We start from the raw sequence: 22,733 nt of genomic DNA on the forward strand, positions 1-22,733 counted from the left end.
TTTTTTTAAGACCCTTTTTTTTTTTGGTTTCTTTTTTGGTTTTTTTTTTTTTTTTTTTTTACAAAACACAGACAAACATCAGGCAGATACATATTTTCTTAATTCTTAATTTGTTTGTGAGTTTATGTATTAAAAAAGCTGGGTAACACTTTAGTTGAAGGGGTGTGAATAAGACTGACATGACACTGTCATAAACATGACATAACACCTGTTATGAACATAAAGAAGTCTTTATGAATGTTTATGACTGTTGTCATGAAGTGTCATTATTTACCGAATGACATGTCATAGCAACTGTCATAAACATTCATAAAGACTCGTTTATGTTCATGACAGATGTTATGTCATGTTTATGACAGTGTCATGTCAGTCTTATGCACCCCCCTTCAAATAAAGTGTTACCAAAAGCAGTAGCAGGTAAATTGCCGTTTGTGGCAGTGGAAGCGGAACAGGTGCGCAAAACGTTTATATTTCCAAAACCAGAAGAAGTGAAACAGATATTTGCTACTTGTGCGCCAGACTGCAGCTTTATGAGCACGAAGCCATGATCTATTGCACTCACATTTTCATATTGATTAAGCTGTATAACCCACTGGAAACAAAGCACTGATTGGATTCATTGCTAACTTCTAAAATTAAGTTGTCACTAATCCCCTCTCGCATAGTGAAACTCACCAGAGGTAAAACTAAGTTTTTTCCCCCTGGCCATAAATACAGCAGAGGTACGGAGCTACTTTCTTGGCAGGGGCACTTTATGGCTTAGGAGGGACATGGTGAGGGATGTTCAGTAGCAAAGCAAAAAAGCATAACACACAAAAGTGATTTACTATCAGCAAGAAGTTACTTTTGGCTCAGGTTTGCGGTATGTTTCAGACTGTTAGCGCCGAAAGGCTTAGTTTCAGCATCTAATTTCTTTTTCTATTGGACTCTGAAGAAAAATCGGTTTTGGCCCCTATCTATGTGCTCAAACCTAAAATAAGGCTGTAATCCAAAGCAAAGATGGAAAATATATTCTACAAATATCGCACATGTACGCACAGACCACGAACAGAAATTGTAGGCTAGAATCAATGTAGCATTAGTTATGGTCTCTCTCTCTCTCTCTTTTCTTTTCCTCTCGTCTGTGCTCATAAAAAAAAAATCTTTGAAGCCCCTTTGGAGAACAACTGATCCTTAGTTATTCAGGAGACACAGGCAAGGCATCCAGCATTGATTTCTGAAATGTTTCCTACCCGTTAGTGCTTGTGCTTGAGCTGAGATAAAGACCTGCAAACCACGAACTTTAGAGACAAACGACTGAATATTTGAAAGGAGGGAGGAGAATTACATTCCAGTGTTTAACAAAAGCTTGAACACATACTGAAAGAATTTGCACCAAACATTCGATCAATTGCTTGGACACATGCAGAAAATTGAACCAGTTTTTGCAACAAGCATACGACAGCCTAATAATCTGGTAAGCAGGTTTGTGGTACATTTGCTAAGTTTTCCATGTTTTTTGCTCTTTTACAGATACAACTGACAACACTTCAGTTAAAAGTTGCAGGTTAGTACCATTATTCATATCTCATAACCCTGTCAATGCAGCTTGTACTTTTTCGCACTTAAAAAAAAACAACCTCTGCTTCCAGTGTCGAAGATCTTTCAAAATAAATTCCTCTTTTATTGCAGAAGCATAACCTTACTGCTAATTTTAGCAAAGTTAAACCTTAACTTTGAGTAGGTCGACTGATTCAGTGTTAAAGGGGCAGCATTTTTTTTTACATCATGTTATAATGTTTTTCCCTCATCAGTTTATTCTTTTATGCATGTTTAAGAAATCCTTTCATCTCCATGGCAACCATTCAGCTGTGTAAAATGTCTGGGTGGACCTAGCCCCGCCCTCAAGGACAAAGCTCCACCTCTGAGCTGAAGTTTCCAAGCTTCGGCCTCACAGAGCAGGCTCCACCCAAAAAACGTTGTTAAAGGGTGAATACAGGAGTGATGTTATGACTCCCTGAAGGCAGAGTTACAGTTTTTGACATCTCTGGTGTCGATACTTAAAAATATACTTTTGTAAGGAAGTGATTTTTGCAAAGTCTCTTTAGATTGTCCAGAGTCCTGGGGGATCCGAGGGACTGAGACAAATATTGAATTTGAAGAAAGTTGATTATGTGTTTCTTGTAACATTTCCAAGTCGTTTTGGCCGTTACATGCTTTGGGTGGTTATTGTCAATGAACGCATGGTGACAACCCGTTAGAGGCTACCAGTCCTTGGCATTTGTTTACGACGTGATTGTATTTCGGGCTTCCAGGCTCTCGGTGAATGTGGAGGAGAAAAAGGCCAACAGAATCACATATTTTCCACTCTGCTCAACAGCGGGCATGAAATAATTTTCCCCATGTTCATCCTCTGTTTCACATCAAACCCACCTGGAGTTTGTTACCATTAAGCTCCAGCTCGGTCTCATCTGACTGAACCGGACTGTTAAAGTCCAGGTACAGTTTAGCAAAGTCCACATGTCTGTGTTTGTGTTGGAAGGACGCCGTTTCTGTTTGACTCAAATTCAGCTCAAGCATGCTTTACTTATCACAAAGGAAATCAGATGTTGTCAAAACTCATTATGTGCTGCTGCGGGAAAGACGGATCTCCTGTAGCAGTCAGCTTTACAACACATCTGAAGATGCCTCTGATTGAAGACTGTTGCATTTTGTCTCATAACTTCCATGAGATGCTAATATCTTATCGATAGTTCGCAGTCGACATCGCATGGATGACACCATCAGTTGTTGGTGAGCACTGCTAATCCAGCTGGTTTGCATTTGGCGCTCCAATTTAAATCTCTGCCTGGCCGTGTGCTTAGAAAGTCAGGCAGTAATAATAATAATAGTGAATATTATATTCTTTTCTCTCTTCTCTTTGGACCTGCTTTTCATCCACGAAGCCTTTTGGTTCCAAGTCCTCTGGGATTTTGGTTTGCAGTTCAGGTTTTATTAGAGCTTTCGAGATGCTAACCAGCTGCTCCTGGATGCAAAAATAATGGCTTTTTTGCCACGGTTACGCAGCATAACAAACCGTCCAAAAGTTCAAAAAGTAAGAGGAGTAATCCCAAAACCAGACAGAATATCTACCCAAACATGCAACGCCTCAGTCGAAAAAATTATGAACTAAAAGTCTACAAAATGCGACTCCATCATGGAAAGGGTCCAACAGTTCTTATCAAGACTTGCTATGTCGTCATTTTTTTCGCTGTAGTTCTGTAGCTGTAGGGTTTGGAAATGTTTTATTACCTCCTTCATCATGTTGCTCACCACATGTGATGGCAAGATAAATATGGCTCTTCGCTCAATCTAGTGGTCAGTTGGTAAAAAAAAAAAAAAAAAGAAAAGAAAAGAAAAAGAAGAACGGCCTCTCATCATATTTATAGTCCATGAGAACGGAAAGTTGCGGATTACGGATTACACTACAAAAACACGACATCTCACCGAGTATTTCTGGTCTTGTTCTGAGTGCAAGTACCTCAGTACACTTTGAATAAGACAAAACCTACAAACAACTTTACAGCAAGAGATATGAGTTTGTTTTTAAGTCAATAATAATACCTTAATATTGATGGCAGCTTATGTCATATATAATATAGATGTTTGAAGAGATTTCAAGCTTTTGTGTTTTTACATCCTTCAATGGCCTTCATCATCATCATTTCTCAGAGCCTTGAATGTAACTTTGTCAAAAAAAAAAAAAATTATATATATATTCCTATGCTTTTTTTGAAACTGTCACTATATTGTGACAGAATTATATGAGACAGAAAATCTGTGAAAAAAAATTAACTCCTCTTCCTGCTTGTAGTGCTAATGAGAATCAGCCAATCAGAGCCAGGGGGCAGGTCTTAGCGGTGTCCATCTCCTTTCGTCTGGCGCTGCTCCCCCTCCTCCACTTGCTCTCTGCTATGCTGCAGTTTTACTCTGTCAGCAGATCCTGTTGTGAATGCTAAGGCTAGTTAGCAAAGCCACGGCTAATAGAGATAAGCGGATAAGCTCTAAGTTGTTTTTCTGCCTTTAGCGCATTGAGCAGCGCATACACAAGTTGATTGACAGCACTAAGACCCTCCTCCTGGTTCTGATTGGTTGTTTTTGGTCGTTGTATTTCTTCAGACGGCAAAAGTAGCTCAGAGAGAAGGTGGAGGAGATTAATCTATTCACAGATTATCTGTCTCATGTTATGACATGGTGATAGATATAACAAATATATAAAAACATATTTTTATAAAGGTTCCATACTGCAGCTTTAAATATGTAGTGACACTTCTGGTTTTATTTGGCTTGTTCTGGTTTGCTTTGCTGCGTTTTCTTTTTATTATTCATTTACTTGTTGCTATGTCTGTTTTTCACGTTGTTTTTGACCCTGTCAAGAATTTTTGGTCTCCCATACTGTGGTTGTGTAAAGTGTTATAAGAATTACTGATCAAATGTATTTCTAACGTTGTGAGTGAAATCTGCCAGTGGAATTAGTCTTTTTTTTGGGTCAAAATAGAGAGATTCATTTTTTACTTAAATGTTGAAACAAGCTCCCATATGTTTCTGAAAAGTTGCTTGTAAGTTGGTTTTGTCTTCAAGTGTGCTTTAGATATTTGCACTAGGAACTAGACTAAAAATACTTGGTAAGATTTTGTGTTTTTGCAGTGAGAGCAAAAAAATTTTTCTAGAAACACACATGAAATTAAAACAGCAACATAAAAAATGAAAGAAAAAAAAAAGAAGCTTTGGCTACAGCTGAATAAAGGTGCTAAAATTAAAAATATCATTTTCCTCAATGCTGCTTCTGCTGCAATAATTTTTTATTTTTGTTTTTATGACAAGTGGCGCGAAAAAAGTACAACCTCACCTGGCAGCTCTAACTCATCTGGACTCACTGGCTGTTTGTTCACAGGGGCCAGCTGCAAAGCCGAAACCCACCGAGAAAAGACGGCCAGGGCTGGAGGGAAATCCACGCCGCCGTGGCTCTCACCAGCCTGGCCCAGGGCAAGAGCTGCAAGGCGGCGCAGAGGGCTGACCCGACACCCGGCGCCGCCACGGGGCAGAGCTGCACCGCGGAGCCCTTCAACGTAGCGAAAGCCAGCCTCACGGGGAGGCTGTGTGTGACGGGAGCCGTGACGGCCCTGAAGCAGAGCGCCGGGGCCGCCCTCACCAGCCGCATCATCCAGAAATCGTCTCACATCTCCGAGGTCCAGACTGTCAAAGCCCCCCTGGCAAACACCGGGTAGGCACTGAACGCCGTGTTCCACTCGCCGCCAGCCAAGAGTGCCTTGTAGTGTACACAGTGTACAGGCCTAACGTTTTACACCTTTCTAATTATGTTATATACTGTAACATCTAATTAGTACCCAGAAGAGTGAATCCAAATAATGTCTGCTTGCTTTGCTACGCCCTGCGTCACCCTCGTTTTCCATAACTTATAAGAACTGTCAGGACACCGGAGAATCCTCCCATGATGAAGTTTTACAGCAGCCGTTTGAATAAAGCCAATGTGAAAGAGTCTGGCCTGGCTTTTTTTTTCTGCTTTAAATCATTACTTTACAGGGGCTGAGACAACCTAATTATGTTCCACGGAGCTGTAGTTAGTGGTAGGTTTCATGTGCTTTATGGCCTTTCATTTTGAAAATGCACCGTGGAAAAAAAAAAAAAAAAAGGGATACCAAGAGGAGTCCGAACACGGCTCCTGGAGGCACAGAGGTCAGAGAGAATCAATTGGGATGAAAACTGGCAGACACTGACCGCTGCTGTTCTTCGTTGTTTTTGCCACTAGAACATCCGGCTGTTGATCACGTGACTCGGAATAAAAAAAGGGTTTTCATCGCAGTTTTGCTAAACTCTTACAATAAGAGTTAATAAGAGTTGTCATTTCTGTAATTTAGCTATTTCTGACTGAAATTTCTCATCTTATGCTTCCCTTTGATATTTTCTCATGTTTTTTTTTATTTCAGTGTTTTAAATGTGCAGGACTGTTTAATATAAACTATATTAAACAGTATATATGGACAGATATCACTTTTAGACAGTGGGATAAGGAAAATAGTCTGTTGATACATTTTTCCAAACTCAGTTTTATCCATTCCTATCCCAACTTGGAAAATACTTCCATACTTTTCCAGACTGCATTGGAAACATTGAAAACATGTTACTTCTCCACTGCTACAAGTATTTCTGAATTATTATTATTTTTTTAATCATCCATCTTGGATTTTCAATGTGTGCTACTTTTGCTCTGCAGATTTTTTTTGGGGGGGGGGGCGGGAAGGGCGTTGGGGTGAATAATTTAATTTTTTTTCTAAGAAATATTTCTTTCTCACATCCAGTCAACAAAATAACTACGCCAGTTATCAAACAGCAAACAAACAATTATTGGAGCCGAGAGATCCCATCTTCAGGTTTCTATTTATTTAAGTTCAAAACAAATCAAATGCTACTCGACTGCAGCTCTCTTAGTGTTAAGGCAGGTCTCAGGTCAACGTGTGACAGTACATGACTGAAAAGCACAACCAAGCAACAAAAAAAAAAAAAAAAAAAAAAAAATTAATTCCTTCTCCCAGGTAACAGTAACTAGGAATAATAAAGTATTAATTAAAGCTGGGATTCAAAAACATAATGGGAGGGGGAAAAGTGCTTGGGAATGTTCTCATTATATGGTTAAATGATAATTGCAAAGGAAGCACTGCAAAGCTAAAACTCACTAGAGATGGAATTAAGCTGGACAACAATAAGTGGGAATATTTTGTAGGAAAAAGTAACGATGGGGAGGCAGGAGTGTAAAGACAGAGGCAAAAAAAAAAAAAAACTGTCAGTAACTGGGCTCCACTGTTTGATGAATCATTTGGGATAATTCACAGTGCTGAGGTGTAGTAATAAAGTCGGGAATCTGAAGGGAATCGGACATAGACTAGGATATTTAAGTTTTTTTTATTGTTTAGGATTAAATATTCAGAATAAAACCTGAAGCTCCACCTAAAATCTGATGATGTAACAGGCACGATCCTGGTAAAGTAATGCCGAACCGAACTGTTGCCAATGATGGAGATCCGCCCCAGAGGAGTACTGCTGCGACGCCCTGGGCACGTCTCGTTTTATCTGAAAACACCATTCCACCTCTGATTGATGCGCTCGCTAACGAAACATGATGAGTCAAATAAGTGACGATGTTTGAACAGTAATTGTGCAAAACTGCAGTGTTCGCTTAGATGACGGAGCTCCCAACAATTAACTTCCTTTTCTTCTTCCGCCCCTCTTTAGTTCCGTTTCTCTGGTCCGTATCGTTTCCCCGTCAGGTCGCCGTTTCTGTCGGTTTCAGGGTATGGAGCAGTATCCGCCACACGCCCGTCCCCTGTCCTGCTCCTGCTGCCCCAGCTGGACCTTCTGACCTTGGTTGTCGCTCTCCCAGAGTCCCGGAGTCTGGAGGATCTTCTCCACTAGCTCCTCAAAGGCACACTGGACGCCATCTTTGGTCTTAGCACTGGCCTCTGAACACAGAGGGGATTAATGTGATCAGGGAGGTAAAAGTGCTTCAGAAGACAAAAAACAACAATGACACAAATGTCACTGTGGGTCTAAAAATGTAAAAACTGTAACACTGCTTCTCGGTGAGCCTTTATTGTATCGTTTATCACGATACATTTCTTGTCGTGACAAGAACTTTGATTTATTGTTGTTGCGATAAATTCCAATTAATGTTGTTTAAAAAAACGAACTGTTCTTTATTATTTCCTCCACTGTTTGTTCAAAAAGAGTATTCAGAAATTTGAAAACAAATGATTAAATGCAGTTACTGTGTGCAGTTTAGTGACACAAATCACACTTCTTCATGTGATTGGTGTGAAAGCCTTTCTGTTTCAATTAAAAACCCCATAATCTTTTGCTGCATCATTGTGCAAAACTGCAGTGTTCGAACACAAACAGCAACAAGATGGAAAAAAACATTTGTCGTTAATCGGCTCAGTTTTGCTCATCGGACCAATACCGATATGTAAAAAGTTACCGATACTGACGTTGATGCCAATATATTGTGCATCCCTAGTTCATGTCAAATTCTTCACATCAGGACTAAGAAATCGGTATCAGCCAGGAGAAATCGGTCCATTTCTATTTCAATACAATAACTGGAAGGATTTTTCTGAATTTGTGCCAGTTCTGTAACTTCAGGACTGTTTTTGAGAAATCATTCCTTTTATTTTAATATGAAAATATTATTGTTTAGATATTTCACTTTTCAATTTCAATTCTTCTTCTTCTTCAAAAAAATCTGGATCAACAAGTCATAAATGTCCAGGGAACCCTTTAAATAGTGCATCTCTAGATAGGAAATGGCAATTAGAATAAAGAGCAGATTAAATCCATCACATCTTGTAATTTTGCCTTTAAACTTCTTCATTCACGTTTTCTAAAACAAATTCTAGATACGTTGATGAAAAAGTGGAAGTCAGGACCAGATGCTGACATGGATTTGGTCTCTTAAAGCATTTAAGTTTCAATAATAACGCAATTTTTTTTTTCTTGGTTGTCTGCATCCCTCGATTTCTTGTTGTGAGCAAAGCGCTGTAAAACCAGCCCAGCTAATCTGAGCCGTGTGCATGACTTCCTCTGTGACATTTAATGACAGCTGTAACTTTTAAATACAATTTGAAGAGTTTTATTGGCGCCGGCTGGGACTTTACGGCTTTCTCACTGTAAACGAACATGACCGACAACATCTGATTCCACACTTACGGCAGTGCTTACCAATAAAAAGCATCGAGTGTTTCCTGGCAAATTTCAGTCCTTCATTTCTGTCCACTTCACGGTCATCCTGAAACCACATCAGATGTTTAAGAACCATAAAAGAACTACTCCACGCCGCACACGCACAGCAAAATCCAGACCGGCAGCAGCAGAGCAGCACAAAATGTATAAAACAGATATTTCACTGCTCATTTTTTTTTTGTTTTGACCAAAGAACAATAATGTAAGTCGTCCTGCATTTATGAAAACAGTCAAATTAAAACTTAAAATGTCTGTTTTTAGCATTAGGATCAGTCACACGTTGTACATGTCAGAACTCCAGGAAGTGACTCACCTTATCGATTTTGTTGCCGACCAGCATTTTGACAATGTCGTTGCGCGTCGAGTAAGTTTCCAGTTCGTTCAACCAGTTTTCGAGCTTCGTGAAAGAGTCGCGCCGTGTGACATCATATACTGACAAAAACACACGAAAATACAGCGCGTTGTGATTAGTCATTGATACGTCAGATCCAACATTGTTGTTGATTGGATTTGAACTGAAGCAGATAGGCAGACTAAGCGGTGTGGTCTTTTTTCTGTAAATATCGGTCCAAATTTTCGCATCGCTGCGTCTGTAGTTGTGTTGACTTATGCTGGTGTAAAAATGGTTGAGATCTAACTTCACTAGTGCAACTTAAAAACCTTTGATCTGAGGTTTGGGGAATTTTCTTCAGGTTCTGTTCTGTTGTATTGTACATTTCAAAATATATAAAATCAGAATTTTATGAGCTAAACCAAAAGAATAACCACAGGTTTTTCTATGCGTTTTTATTTTAGTATAAATCCAGCCGTCCTGTTAAGGCCTCAGAGGTTTGTTATTAGGGAACATTAGTGAATAAACAGCATCAAGACGACAGAGGAGCACAGCAGACAAGTCAGGGAGAAAGTTGTGGAGAAGTTTAAAGAAGCGTTACACTGTAAAATAATGAAAAATTTTCCCCAAAATTGATTAGGAAAAAAAAATCTATTTCCTTCCAGGTAAATCTGGAAGAAATTTCTCTTTATTATAAAACCTAAAACTAGAAATAAAATGATGGTTCTTTAAAAAAAAAAAAAAAAGCTTTCTATAGTACATAACTTAAAAATAAAATAATTTCCTTGTTCAAAAGATCATGTAATTAGATGAATTTTATTTAGCTGTACTGGGGGTATAAATGGATTTTTGGATTGGGAAGGTTCAAGGAGTCTTAAGATTTAACGGAAGGCAGTGTGTGCAAAGTTAAAGCAAAATATTATAACCAAAACACGAGGTAAACAAGTATAAGTGCAGTGAATGGAGGGGGTAAAAAAAAAGAAAGCGAGAAGGTAGGGGTAGTTTGACTTGAAAAGTATCAGCCATTTACCGAGTATGACTCCCTGCGCACCGCGGTAGTAGCTGGGTGTCAGCGTGCGAAACCTCTCCTGTCCAGCAGTGTCCTTAAAAAGAAAACACACCAGACTTCAGAGTGACACTTTCCACCACTTAGTACAATGCACTGCTAATCTCAATGACTACGTCCCCATTTACTGCTAGAAGTCTCAGAAATGACCCTTTAATAAACTGATCATTGCTTTAACAGTCTTTATAAGTCCACAAAGGGATCCCTTTGTAGTCCTTGGGACATTTTGGCCTGTTGTGGGGAGAAAAAAAAACCAGCAAACATTTAACCTTCTGAATAAGGATTAGTTTCTAATTTCGTTGTTAAAAGGCGCTTCGACTCTTACTGTGACCCCAGGCCGCAGAGCTTCAGCTCAACAACAGCTGTTGTTCCTCAATAGTATTTACTGCTGAGCAATGTCGCCACCGTGTGGAGGAAACGTTCAACTTCACCATGTTTGTTTCCTAACTGTATTGCAGCGGTTGTGAATGTGGGTGAGGATGGAGGTCAGGAAGACTCACCCAAATGGCTAGCTTTGCTTTGTTTCCTTCAATTGCTAGGGTCTTTACTTTGAAGTCCACACCTTAAGAAACACGACAAACAAACGAGAAACTGGATTTAAGAGAAATATTTCCGACATGAAACAGTTTCTGTATTCTACATCGGCATTTAAGAGTGTATTTATGACTGGAATAGAACCTATTGTGGCTGACTGCTCTGGGTCAAAAGTGTCTTCTGTGAACCTCAGGAGGAGGCTGTAAGGGGAAACAAGGACACATTGGAAATGAACATTCAGCAGGATATTGTGGGGTTGAACTCATAAAGCTAGCTTTCTGCCAGGAACATAATAAAACGACAACAAAATAACAATACATTTCTGGTACCGAATGTGCAGCATCATTCCTTCAGAGCGAAAACAAAACAAAACTTTCCCAGCTGCTTGTGAAATGTTTACGTAACAAAGTCAATAAGTACTACGTTTTTTTTAGCAACTTTCACTTTGTGTTAAACAAGTAGTAAACATAAAACAATGACATTAGCACTAACCAGCAGCTGTTGAGCAGAGAAGAATAAACTTACGTAACGACGAGGATAATGTCAACATCAACAAGAGGCTAGCAGCTGCTAGCATAGACACAAACCTGGACTTCCCCACTCCGCTTTCTCCAATTATCAGCAGCTTCAGGGTGGTCAGCACGTCCTCGTCCATGTTGCCCAGGTTGGCTATAAGCGGACCTCCAGGTGCAGACGCTTTGAGCGACAAATGCTGAACTTGTTGTTTGCAGCAGCAGGCGGCTATCGGCTACGATGACAGCTGCCTGCTGGCCGCGCGACTTCCGCCTAATCTGCTGCGACGCGCGTCACGTCGTTGACGTTCACGAGGACTCAGTTTTAATACAAAAAAATAATTCACCTGTTTAATACCGACAGTCTCTTTGTTTCCGCATTGGCAAATAATATTTAAAACGATCTCCCTCTTTTTTTTTTTTTGTTTCAAGAATCCAACAAATTATTTTTGTTCTATTATAATTAACTCGTTCAAAATTATTCTGGTTAGGTCAGGGGTCAAAATCAGTCATGAAAGTCAACAGGCTCAAATACACGCAGATCAGAAAGTACGGAGTGCCGTTTGTAAAGTTACACGGTCTGAAATTGATAGCAATGAGCAAGTTTATTCTTCTCCATACTAAATGTTGAGCTCGCTAACCAAATATTAAGTGTGGAGCTAGATGTTTGGTTTGTTGGCGTTGGCTAGATATTTAGCTTACTAACTAAACATCTAGTTTGCAAATTAAATGTTTATTTTAGAACAGTGACATTTCTAAATGAATTAATGGGGATGCAAAGTCAAAACCTCCATTGACCAAAAAATGCTTCCAAAGGCATCTCACATTTATGGACGATACCATAAACTTTATTGGAAAATCATCTCTGGACTAAATGAGGTAAAAGTGAAACTTTTTGAAACGTATGCATCCAATAAAATAAAAAAACAAAGAAAAAAGAAAGCTTATCAGAGAAAGACAATCCAGATTATAGTAATTGATTATTGTAATTGATTTTTTTTAATCATTTTTGTTCTGGTCATAAAACAGCAAACGTAAGGATTTTTTTCACTGAACCAAAAAAAATTTGCTATGGTTTTAGAAGAAGAAATCGGCCACTTTCCATTTTTTTATTTTTAAGATTTTATTTGGAGTTTGTTTATTTCTGCTGCACATAATCAATCTTTATCACACTATGAAAGCGATCTACAGTGGGGAGCCTTCCAGAGAGTACACAGCATAAAAGCATTCCTATACATTTATATACAGGTTTCCCACCGAGTCATATGTACATGCCAACCAAAGCTAAGAGATCAAGAAACAAGAGAACGTGTAAAACTGAGGCCAACGTCAAGAAAATATTGCTAACTCTGTTGATTATGGTATAGATTTAAATAATGGACTGCTCTAGACTTTGCGTATGCCACGATAAATTAAAAATGTCCAAACATTTCCAGAGTCTAGGACGTTTGCTTCCTGGTTCAGCTTTAGCCAGCCTGACACATTTCTTCACTGGTGAAGAGTCACTTCTCCGACTGAAGAAATCTTAGCTTACAAAGAGAAAAAATGAAATGTAGGCAGGAGATTTGAACGCAGACAAGAAGAAGAGAGACGCAAAATGGGCCTTTTGGTTCATCTTCACTTCACGTCTGTAATTACAAGGAGACTAAGTGTTTCACTCGGAGGCTTTCCAAAAGCCAAAAACGAAATAAATAAGGATGGTTTTGACTTTAACATGAGAAAATAAAGTGCACAGACAGTAATGCACTGACGTAAAATTAAAAAAAAAGCCTCGTTACGCCATCACCCAAAAGGCAGTTTTTACGATGGAGGAGCAGATTCCTGTGGAGGGCAAAGGAAGGAAGGAAGAAAGGAAGGAAGTGGGGATATTTATGACGCGCCTCTTCAAACACTAAGATGGAAACGTGTTTTTGTGTTATTAGTCGATCATTTTTACCATCACAGTAAAATCTTGGTGTGAGACACCTCCCAGTGCATTAACGCCACGACATCTTCTAGGAAAAATGAAGGTTCATCCACTTTTAGTTACATTCATGAATCATTACAGGTGAGGACAGACGTGGATAAACGAATAAACTGGATTCCTCTTTTATAGTAGCAGCATAATCTCACGCTGAAAATAATAATTAAAAAAATCCTGCCTTGAGTTCTATTTATTTAAGCGAGAAAAGGAAAAATTCCCCAAACAAAATCAACTCGCTAAAAAGAAACAAATTTTAAACAAAAAAAAAAGTCTGAATTTTGTATAAAAAAAAAAAAAAAGGAGCATAATTTCTGGCTGTTTTCTTTTGGGCTGGTTGGTTTCTACCCCGTTTACGTGACTTGATGTTTATCTAATTTATTATGGAATAATAATAATAATAATAATAATAATAGTAATTGCGCTTAATAGACAATAATTTGCGTCTGTTTTTGAGAACTCTTTCATCAGCAAAAATGTTACCCTTAAAATAATACAAATAAACATCTAAACTACAGAAACATCAATAGCTTTAATAATAATTCATAGGGCTGTAAAAGGCTCCCTGACACTCCAGGATCTAAACAGTCTGTACCAAGATCTCTCTCCAATATGTCATTGATGATTTAATATTGATTATTTTCCTCCCACAGAATAAGTACAAATCAATTGAAGTTGATATTTCTTCCCCTACAAATTTCAATGTGAGATTATGACCCTGCCATAAAAGATTTATCCATCTAAAGGCGCTCCACACATCGGTACCATGAGGCTCAAAAAGGACAGGGAAAAGATCTGCTGGCATCGGAACGCACGACGCTGCCGCCGACGACGCCGCTTTAAGAATCAGCGCAAACTGTTTGGGAGGTTCCATGAAGTCATGAGGATATAAAGTGGAGCACTTTTTAAAAAGGAGACACTACGGATGGATGCCTCTGATTTAATTCTCTTTAAAATTTGCCCGTTCCCTCCCCCTGTTCGTTCCCCGGCTGTGTTCCTGCTGGTTCTATCTGGTCTCCAGCGTTTTGCCCTCCAGGACCAGCTGAATCTCTTTGGCGTCCAGCGTCTCGTACATGAGCAGAGCGTCGGCCAGGTTCTTGTGCTCCTTGGCGTGAGACTTCAGCAGGGATTTGGCACGCTCGTAGGAGTCCTGAACAAAACAAAGAAACAAAACGGGTGTTACACAAGGCTTACAGGAGCAGAGAAGGTTCATATGTGTAGATACAATCGAGGTCGACCTTTAGCAGAACCCTGACTTCTTGCTCCACAGCAGCTCGTGTCTCCGGACTTTGGGCTGTCAGGTCGGAGTAGGTCATCACGCCCAACTGAGAGACGGGGAGCGGAGTCAGAGCGCAAACAAGCACCACGTTTTTCTGCCTTCAGCTGAAAGTTTTCGGCTTACCTTCTCACACATCCCGTATCTGGTCACCATCATCTTAGCGATCCTGGTGGCGCTGTCGAAGTCGCTCGATGCGCCTTAAAAAAGGAGGAGCGTCAACACCTCGTTTACGTCAACGTATTTTGAAATGTCGCATTAGAAAAGGTTGTTGGAAACCGCAAAGTTCGACATAACTTCCTCAATTTTGAGAAGAAGTTTTGATGCCGTCTTGAGTTAATGCGCGAAAGGGGAGATGGGAACAGATTGGCCCGATGGGTTCTGAGATCAACGAATTTTCCCATCCACTAGGCTGTGTGCCTTACCAGAGGCATGGAAAACTCTCTGGTTCTCTGAGATGTGCGCTCCGTGCTAGTTTGCAACCTCCTGATTGCTACAGCAAAACAAAAAGTCAACATCTGACGAAATTACGCTTTGTGTAGCCTGGTTGCTTTGCTCCAAACCAGCAGAAGGAAACGCCTAAGTAAATTTTTTTTTCTTTAAAAGAAAAGAAAAAAATGACAACATTTTAAAAAATGTACTCAAAATTCGTAAGCCAATTAGATGGAAACATAGCAACGCTAAACATTAGGGCGATATGGCATAAAAATTAAATCTCTTTAATCAATGCATTTCCTCCCTTTGCTTTCTTTTCTAAAAACTAAATTACAAATGACAGAAAACATTTTCAAAAAGTGAATTTTAGTTCAAACGTTCCTTCTGCGAGTTGGATGAGAGCTTATGAAAATTTTTGCTCAGTTATGTTAATAATATTAGCAGAATAAAGATGTGATTTTACGAGAGTTAAGTCTTAAAATTACAAGAAAGTTGTTTTACTGAGAAAATAACTCGGATAATTAATTTTTATTTTTCATGTTGAAGTTCTCGTAGCATTACTGTTTAATTCTCCTAACATTACGATTATATTCTTGTATAATTATGACTTTACTCTCCTAATTAACACAGAAAGTTGACTTGAATTCAAAGTCCAAATAAATAGACACTGTAAAACGCACTGGTCAAACAAGATGGCCGCCCTGGGGGTGCTGATATCGTTCTGAAGTACAGAAACCCAAAGAGTTCATTGATGGAAGAAAAAAAATCCAGATTTACCAAAAATTTAAGTCAAAAAGCAAAATAAAAATTGATTAATTTATAAATCTATCCATCTCCTAGTCCTAGTAAACAATGTTCTATACTTCCTTCTCCTGTTAAAGGGGCTGTTTCCTACCTGTTGTGATGTTTTCGTGGCCAAAAATAATCTCCTCTGCCACACGGCCGCCCATACTGACGTCCATCTGTGCCAGAAGCTGAGAGCGAGTCTCGCTCCACCTGTCGTTCTCTGGGAGCATGGACACCTGGAGGACGGAGAGGCCGTCAAATGTTTACATCACGCTAATAAAAAACCCCATCATAGTTCAAAAGAAGAAACTAGATCTGGATTCCCCTACGTGTCCCAGACTCGGGCCTCTGGGCATGATGGTGGCCTTGTTGATCGGCATGGCGTCTTTGGTGTAGTACGCTACGATGGCGTGACCAGACTCATGGTACGCCGTGATGAGCTTGTTCCTCTGGTCTATTTCTGCACTTCTTCTCTCAGGGCCTTGAAGAAAAAAGCAAGGAAGATGAGGACGTTCAAGGTCTCCTCTAGATGTAACTGATGGCGGCGCTCTGCCACAGCAAAATAAACGCCTCCACACCTTTCAGAATTAAGCCTTTTTTTTTGTTTTTTCACATGTTAGGACAGACAGATGCTTACATAGCTAGATATATGCATGCACACTTATACTAACCACCATCAGAGTTTGAAATGAATTTAAATATCATGGAACATTAATATTTTTGTCTGTCTGTCTGTGAAGGTGGCTTCTGTGCGCTGCTATCAGGAGTGAAGTAAAACTAGACGACAGTCCGAAGTAGAGGGAAAGAACCGGCGAAAGAACGTTATCTAAGGAAGATTAATTCGAATGCATTTTTAGCTGAAGCCTTTGAAAACAATCCTAATGGTTACACATGCTACATTTGAACAACAATAATGAAGTTAACATAGTTTGGCCTTCATGCGTAACGTTCCAGGTACATTTTGACGGCTTCCTGATCCTGGTATTTAATCAGCTGCATCGTGCCATCCTCCCTCCCCGTAAACTCTCCTGGGCAGCCCTGCCAGCCCACCACCACGGTTTAAAAACATCCTTGAGGAAACTCTGATTTGAGTTCATTTCCGGGAGCTGGAACGCCCGTAAATGAACTCCGGTCTGCGACTACGCCGGCGTGGCGTTACACACCCATGAGGATTTTGTCTTTAGCGAACTCCAGCTCCTTCATGGTGACCATGTCTTTGCCATCGACCGCTGCCTTCAAGGCGGCCTGGTTCACCAGATTTTCCAGATCGGCGCCAGAGAATCCGACTGTTCCCCGGGCGATGACGTTGGCCTCAATGGCTGCGGACAGAACAGAGAACAGGCGTGTAGTCGGGGAATAGTTTGGATGTGGTAGTAACAGCTTTGTTTAAATGCTTTATCATACTATATTTACTGTATCACAAAATACTTGGGTGTACAGAAAGTGGACATACAATGCCTCCTGAGTGAATATTTTTCAGAAAATTACACCTGTGAGAGTTTGTGGCATCTTTCCATCGCTTTGCACATTTACAAGCTTTAGATTATTTCACCAGTTTGACTAGATGAGAACAACTATGAGTGTCAATGTCTGGATTTAAATCCAGACTTTGTGTTGAGCATTTTAAATTATCTAAACTAATCAGTTTTAGCTCTGACTCTATGTGCAGAGTCGACTTAATTCATCTTCCCATCAGCTCTGACCAGCTTACCTTTTGAATGATTTATTTACGCAGCTTCTCTCAATAAGCTTGATATGCTTTTGTTACCAGGCATTTTACTTAAAATCAGTTCAATAAATGCAGAAAAATGTGAAACAATTCAGAAAAAAGTCTGCATATCTTCTCTTCTTCTTTGATATTTTGCTGGTAGTTTCTGTTTTATTCCCGGGTTCGCTGCCCCTCATGCAGACGTGCTGCACTCTGACCGGACGAGCCCCCACAGAGAAAACACTGCCCCCCTCATCTCAATGTGAACATGAAATAGCAAGAGTGTGAAATAACTTGATTCGGATGAAGTAATGCTAACAGAATCTAACCTGGATCTACTTTGATCTTCTTCAGGTACCAGTTGAGAATCTCCGTCCGTCCCTTCACGTCTGGTTTGGGTACGGTCACCTGCATGTCAAAACGCCCCGGGCGGATCAGCGCGCTTCGAACACAAACACAGAAACAGAGTAAACGCACAGCTGTGCAGAACCTGAACGGCGGTTACTGCATTACCCAGCGACATAAAACGTACTTATCCAGAGCCTCTGGGAAGTTAGTTGCTCCGATGATGATCACCCCCTCATTAGGCTTAAACCTAGAAGAAGAGCTGGTCAGTGTCTCTGGGGACATTTTCTGATTGCCTTGAACAAATGCTCAGCTTGGAAGATGGGAGATTTTTTAAAATAACAACGAGCCAAATTAAAAATATGTTTCCGAGATTACCCGTCCATCTCAGCAAGCAGCTGGTTGATGGTCTGTCTGGAGTAAGGGTGCATAGGAGACTCGATCCTTTTCCCTCCCACGCTGTCCAGTTCGTCAATGAAGATCACACACGGAGCGTTAGCTTTAGCCTCCCCTGAGAAAACAGCAGCTACATCTAAATGAATGCCTCGGGTTTTTTTTGTTGGTTTTTTTAAATATGTTACCCCTTGAAGTAAACAAAGCTCAAGGGATTGATAATCACCGTGGATGTGATTCATAGAGATATGATGATACAAAACACAACTGCAACGATTTTTCTAAATAAGACTTTTCTATATAATTTTGAATCTAAAATGTATTTCCTGAAATCCACAAAGGCTCAAGACAAAAATAAAGAAACAATCAAATGTATACATGTGCGTACACTACTTCTAATATGGGGTTAAATGTCTTATGGACATTGAAAATTTTAATTCAAATTCAAAAATGCTTGATTGAATTTCCTTTTTGAAAATTAAAGCTTTAGTATGGAACTTTTATTTAAAAAAATATGTTTTTACATATTTGTTAAAACTGTCACCATGTTGTGACAGTATAATACAGATAACCTGTGAAAAAACAGATTTCCTCCACTTCCTTATTGTGCTGTTATTGCCATCTGAAGAAATACACCAACCAAAAACAACCAATCAGAGCCAGGGGAGGGACTTAGCGCTGTCAATCAACCTAGTGTATATGCTGGTAAATGTGCTAATGGCAGAAAACCCTTTTAACTGTTAAATATTCCAGCCTCAAAAGGAGACGCCCGATACAACCAGTATGACATTCATGTCCATGATGAGAGTAAACTTCTTTAGGCTCCCAAAGAAGGAAAAACTACCCACTGAAAAGGTTCCTGATGCGACTCGCTCCAACGCCAACAAACATTTCATCAAACTCTGAACCAGAGGCGTAGTAAAACGGCACGTCGGCCTCTCCGGCCACGGCTCGGGCCAGCAGAGTTTTTCCTGTCCCTGGAGGACCAACGAGCAGAACGCCTGAAATAAAAACAGAGACGCAAGAGAAAGTTCAAATAAAAAAAAATAAAAAAAGATGCCACAACTAAACTTGTCACTAATAAATTAAAATGAGCTCCATAGTTTCCATTCTAATGATTAATATTTTTTGGAGGGAAACATTGTTCACGGAGAAATCATAATTCTATTCATAGGTTTGATTGTCTTTGGCTTTTATTTCCATTTTGTTTATTGTTATTGGTTGTTATGTTTTTTATTTTGGATGTTCATTTTTGTGAAGAAAACGTCACACTGCAACTTGGAGATTTCAGAGGGCAAACTTGCGTTACTATGCCACCATAAATATATTAGGGCTGCAACTAATGATTATTTTAGTAATCGATTATTTTGGCTTTTCATCGGATAAAAAAATTGACACACTTTACACTTAACTACTTAAGTTTGTTTGTTTTTTGGGGGGCTGGAGGGTCTAAACACAATATATGAAATACATTAAAACTTGCAAATAATTCAGTTACTTTTGTGAATGAGGACATCTTTTCTTCCTAAAATGCAATAACATATCATGCCTTCAATGAATGTTTAAACAAAAAAAAAAAAAAAAAAAGACGTTTATATTTACTGACTAGTAATCAATTTATTTTTAAATGGATTTATAATTTTATTTTACATAATTTAAACCAGCTGAGTTCTGGGTTGAACATATTAAAGAAAGTTTTTCACCTTATTATTCAGTTTTGGCTTCATTTCTGCTCTGACTGTGTTGTTCTTTGAGAAAATTCTATCTTTTTTAGAGTCTGCATACTCCCAAAAAACAATTATTCAATCACTAAATTGGTTGATGATTATTTCAACGATCGATTAATCATGATTAAACATGATTAATTGTTTCAGCCCTAAATCATTTCACTTGAAAACGGTCTCAAAGCAGCATCATCGTTTTTTCACCCGTGACCTCTCACCCTTTGGAAGCTTTCCTCCGAGGGCCGTGAACTTCTGCGGGTTCTTCAGGAACTCCACCACCTCCTGCAGCTCATTTTTGGCCTCCTCGACGCCCTTCACGTGCTCGAACGTCACGTTTTTCATCTGCACCGGGTCCACGGCTGAGTCCAGGCCTGTTGTTGTTCGGAAGCGCACTGTCCAAGTTCAATACAGCACAGGAACGTTATCTAGTCAGAGCAGCGAGCGGCTCAGTTGTGCATTGAGCTGAAGCTGAGCTCCGTGGAAAACGTTTACACCCGATTTAAGCCGATCAAGCAGCTAAAAATCCGAATCGAAAATGTGAAAGTAATTTTCCGTAACTGGGAAAATAAAAAAAGAGAGAAAAGAGGAGAGGCGGGCGTTTACCAGATATGAACGGAGTCTTGGAGATGCCGTAGAGCCCAACCAGAAGCAGGACCAGCAGGAACAGACGAGTTCTCCTCAGAGAGTCTGAACAGTCACAACAGAACCGTTTTAGTTCTGGTATCGGTTCTTCTCTCGGTCAGATCAGGAGTTAAAACTTGCCTTGGGTGCGCTGCGTCAGCGCCTGAGCTTTGAGGAAACCCTCAGCGAAGCCCCTCTTGAACGCCTCCTGCTGCCCATCAGGTATGTTCTTGTTCCTCAGCAGACCGTCCAGGCTGTCGGCGTCCAGCCCCTTATCGCGCGTCAGGAGACCCTGTAGAGAAAAAATAAAAATGAAAAATACAAGACTGAGTAAAAGTATGAGTATGTTTTGTTTGATTACAAGACAATTGTCACAATATTAGCAGACAAAAGATGCAATTTTACCAGAAGAACATCTTTAAATTTCAGAGAAAGTCTTGGATAATTACATTTTTATTTTTTGTGTTGAAATTCTCATAACTACTACCTTTGCAACTAGTACCAATATTACAAATTACTACTTTATTTTCCTAATATTATAACTTTATTCTTGTATTTTTTAGATTTCACTGTCATGTTTTCCTTTAGAACCCACCTTGATAAACGATGGTCCGAACGACTCGGAGTCAGCGGGCCGTTCGAAGGCCGACTGCACTCGCCTGGTTTTGGTCCTTAAAGTTTTGAAGCCTCGGCTCTGAAACATCGCTTGGAAAACCGACAGAGTCGTGAACACACCGGCTGAATTTATCACGCCGCACAGCAACACATCGCAGAACTTTGTAATTAATCTGGACTTATTAGTCTCTCAGTGATCACAGTTGACTAAACTGCTCATAAATGCAACTAATCAGCAACTACCTGGCCAGTGTTTCAGCTCTGTGCAGACCGCCTGAAGGGGAGACAGGCGCTTGTTTAAGTAGCCAGGAGGCATCAGGGGCAAGGCGCCCAACGAAAAGCCTGAGCAAAACAGACAACAACAGCCGTCTGTTAACTGTGAGACAACGAGATGAAAACACCAACAGGCTGCCGTGACAACCGATGAAAAACGACAATTTGTTTTTTTTAAATAAAGCAGTTCGTTTTCACCGTGCTTATTGTGGAAAAAGGAGTGAGAGGAGAGGTGGGAGGTCCTCCATGGCGACTGTCCCCAGGCCGGAGGGGGCACCTCCTGCGGGCTCAGGCGTGGCAGCGCCTGGCTCACCAACTCGTCCAGCTGCTGCTTTCCAAGGTCGGACAAACCGAGCTCCCGTAGGTTCCCGGCGGACAGCGCGTACTGAAAAACACGCATGCAGACGACATGAAATGTGTGCTAAGGTTCAAGAACATTTGCTTTTTGTTAAAACAAGGAGTACAGAGCTCTGAAACGCAATCTGATCTAAAGGAGTAGTCCAAAAAATAAAAAAATTAAATCTGAATTTCAGAATGGTTATTACAGTTTGACAGATTTTTCTCTACCCTGAATATTTTCCCACATTTAGATTAATTAAACTTAAGGGGTTGCAGCTTTTGATTGACAGCAGCACTCTCCTACTGTTACTAGAAAAACAAATCAAAATTCGCAGTATTTTTATATTTGTGTAGACTACAATACATACATGTTAAAACAAGTAAAAGAAGAAACAACACCTTGTACTTGCTTTCTAATGCAAATTAGGTCTTAATATTAGAAACAGGTTACAAAATTACTGTTATATTTGAGAAAATAAACAGCTTTTTTCTTTTCGCATCATCAACCTTGTCATGATAAATTTTTCCTGGCGATAATTTGTCCCAAAAGTTATTGTGATAAATGATAACATTGTTGGTTTGAGACGATAATGCCACAAAAAATGCAAGTTCGCTCTCTTAAACATTCGTGAACTTTAATTTCTAATGGACATTTAACACATAAAATGGATACTGAGATCTCTAAATAAAATACAAGACTGAAGACATTTGTCATCCACTATTAGGTAGAAAATGAGATAGACACGCATAAAATCAAATATTATACAAATGGAAATTATCGAGTATGTTTTAATTTATCATGCGATTAATTGATTTATTTCTTATTGCAACAGGCTTGATTATAATCCATTCCATTCGCTTCGTCTCAGCATCTTGGTCACCAACTCATCTGGTGTCGGAATCAAGGGAATTTGATGAGCTGAAAACACCTTACACCCAAAGTATGAGCGATTAGGACTTGAAATAACCTACGATAAGTTGAATCCAAACAATTCTCTGTGACTGTTAGTGAAATATTGTGCAACTTCATATACATATATATA

At 39.7% G+C, this 22,733-nt stretch overlaps 3 protein-coding genes across 5 annotated transcripts in view; 1 reads left to right on the top strand and 2 right to left on the bottom strand.

The window, feature by feature from the left end:
• The window catches only part of LOC106944829 (homeobox protein Mohawk-like), an 18,210-nt gene extending 12,695 nt beyond the window's left edge, over positions 1-5,515 (top strand). For both annotated transcript variants that reach the window (XM_015028101.1, XM_015028102.1), the window contains 2 exons: positions 1,513-1,546; positions 4,913-5,515. In XM_015028101.1, coding sequence (XP_014883587.1) covers positions 1,513-1,546; positions 4,913-5,246 — 368 coding nt within the window. In that variant the 3' untranslated portion in view covers positions 5,247-5,515. The remainder of the gene's footprint in view (positions 1-1,512; positions 1,547-4,912) is intronic.
• A 1,405-nt stretch (positions 5,516-6,920) lies between these two features.
• On the bottom strand, positions 6,921-11,510 carry LOC106944830 (ras-related protein Rab-18-B). Its single transcript, XM_015028103.1, has 7 exons — positions 11,291-11,510; positions 10,848-10,903; positions 10,670-10,731; positions 10,134-10,206; positions 9,086-9,204; positions 8,752-8,818; positions 6,921-7,496 (listed from the first exon to the last, which is right to left on the bottom strand). Exons 1-7 carry the CDS (start codon positions 11,356-11,358, stop codon positions 7,324-7,326), a joined length of 618 nt encoding a protein of 205 aa, XP_014883589.1. The 5' UTR covers positions 11,359-11,510; the 3' UTR covers positions 6,921-7,323.
• Positions 11,511-13,501: 1,991 nt separating this feature from the next.
• Positions 13,502-21,766, bottom strand: LOC106944828 (ATP-dependent zinc metalloprotease YME1L1-like). Of its 2 annotated transcripts, none has more exons than XM_015028100.1 (16): positions 21,550-21,766; positions 21,322-21,420; positions 21,059-21,168; positions 20,605-20,755; positions 20,446-20,529; positions 20,061-20,213; positions 18,967-19,119; positions 18,104-18,236; positions 17,913-17,975; positions 17,710-17,822; positions 16,836-16,991; positions 16,002-16,153; positions 15,782-15,908; positions 14,578-14,651; positions 14,414-14,500; positions 13,502-14,325 (listed from the first exon to the last, which is right to left on the bottom strand). In XM_015028100.1, exons 1-16 carry the CDS (start codon positions 21,749-21,751, stop codon positions 14,182-14,184), a joined length of 2,001 nt encoding a protein of 666 aa, XP_014883586.1. In that variant the 5' UTR covers positions 21,752-21,766; the 3' UTR covers positions 13,502-14,181. The 2 variants fall into 2 exon arrangements, with proteins under 2 accessions (XP_014883586.1, XP_014883585.1); XM_015028099.1 differs by having other exon boundaries at positions 20,061-20,234.
• Positions 21,767-22,733: the final 967 nt, after the last annotated feature.

This window comes from Poecilia latipinna, unplaced genomic scaffold (assembly GCF_001443285.1).
Source record: "Poecilia latipinna isolate Pla-1442-1.1 unplaced genomic scaffold, P_latipinna-1.0 Scaffold114, whole genome shotgun sequence".
Taxonomy (NCBI): Eukaryota; Metazoa; Chordata; class Actinopteri; order Cyprinodontiformes; family Poeciliidae; genus Poecilia; species Poecilia latipinna.

Coding starts and splice junctions, on each gene's coding strand:
- LOC106944828 (XM_015028099.1), bottom strand. CDS start 21,751: ATGCGTGTTTTTCAGTACGCGCTGTCCGCCGGGAACCTACGGGAGCTC. Junction 16,154..16,835: donor TAAAGACAAAATCCTCATGG/GTGTGTAACGCC, acceptor TTTTTCTTCAAG/GCCCTGAGAGAAGAAGTGCA. Junction 15,909..16,001: donor GAGGCCCGAGTCTGGGACAC/GTAGGGGAATCC, acceptor TCCGTCCTCCAG/GTGTCCATGCTCCCAGAGAA.
- LOC106944830 (XM_015028103.1), bottom strand. CDS start 11,358: ATGGACGAGGACGTGCTGACCACCCTGAAGCTGCTGATAATTGGAGAA. Junction 10,904..11,290: donor AGCGGAGTGGGGAAGTCCAG/GTTTGTGTCTAT, acceptor TTCCCCTTACAG/CCTCCTCCTGAGGTTCACAG. Junction 10,732..10,847: donor AGAGCAGTCAGCCACAATAG/GTTCTATTCCAG, acceptor GTGTTTCTTAAG/GTGTGGACTTCAAAGTAAAG.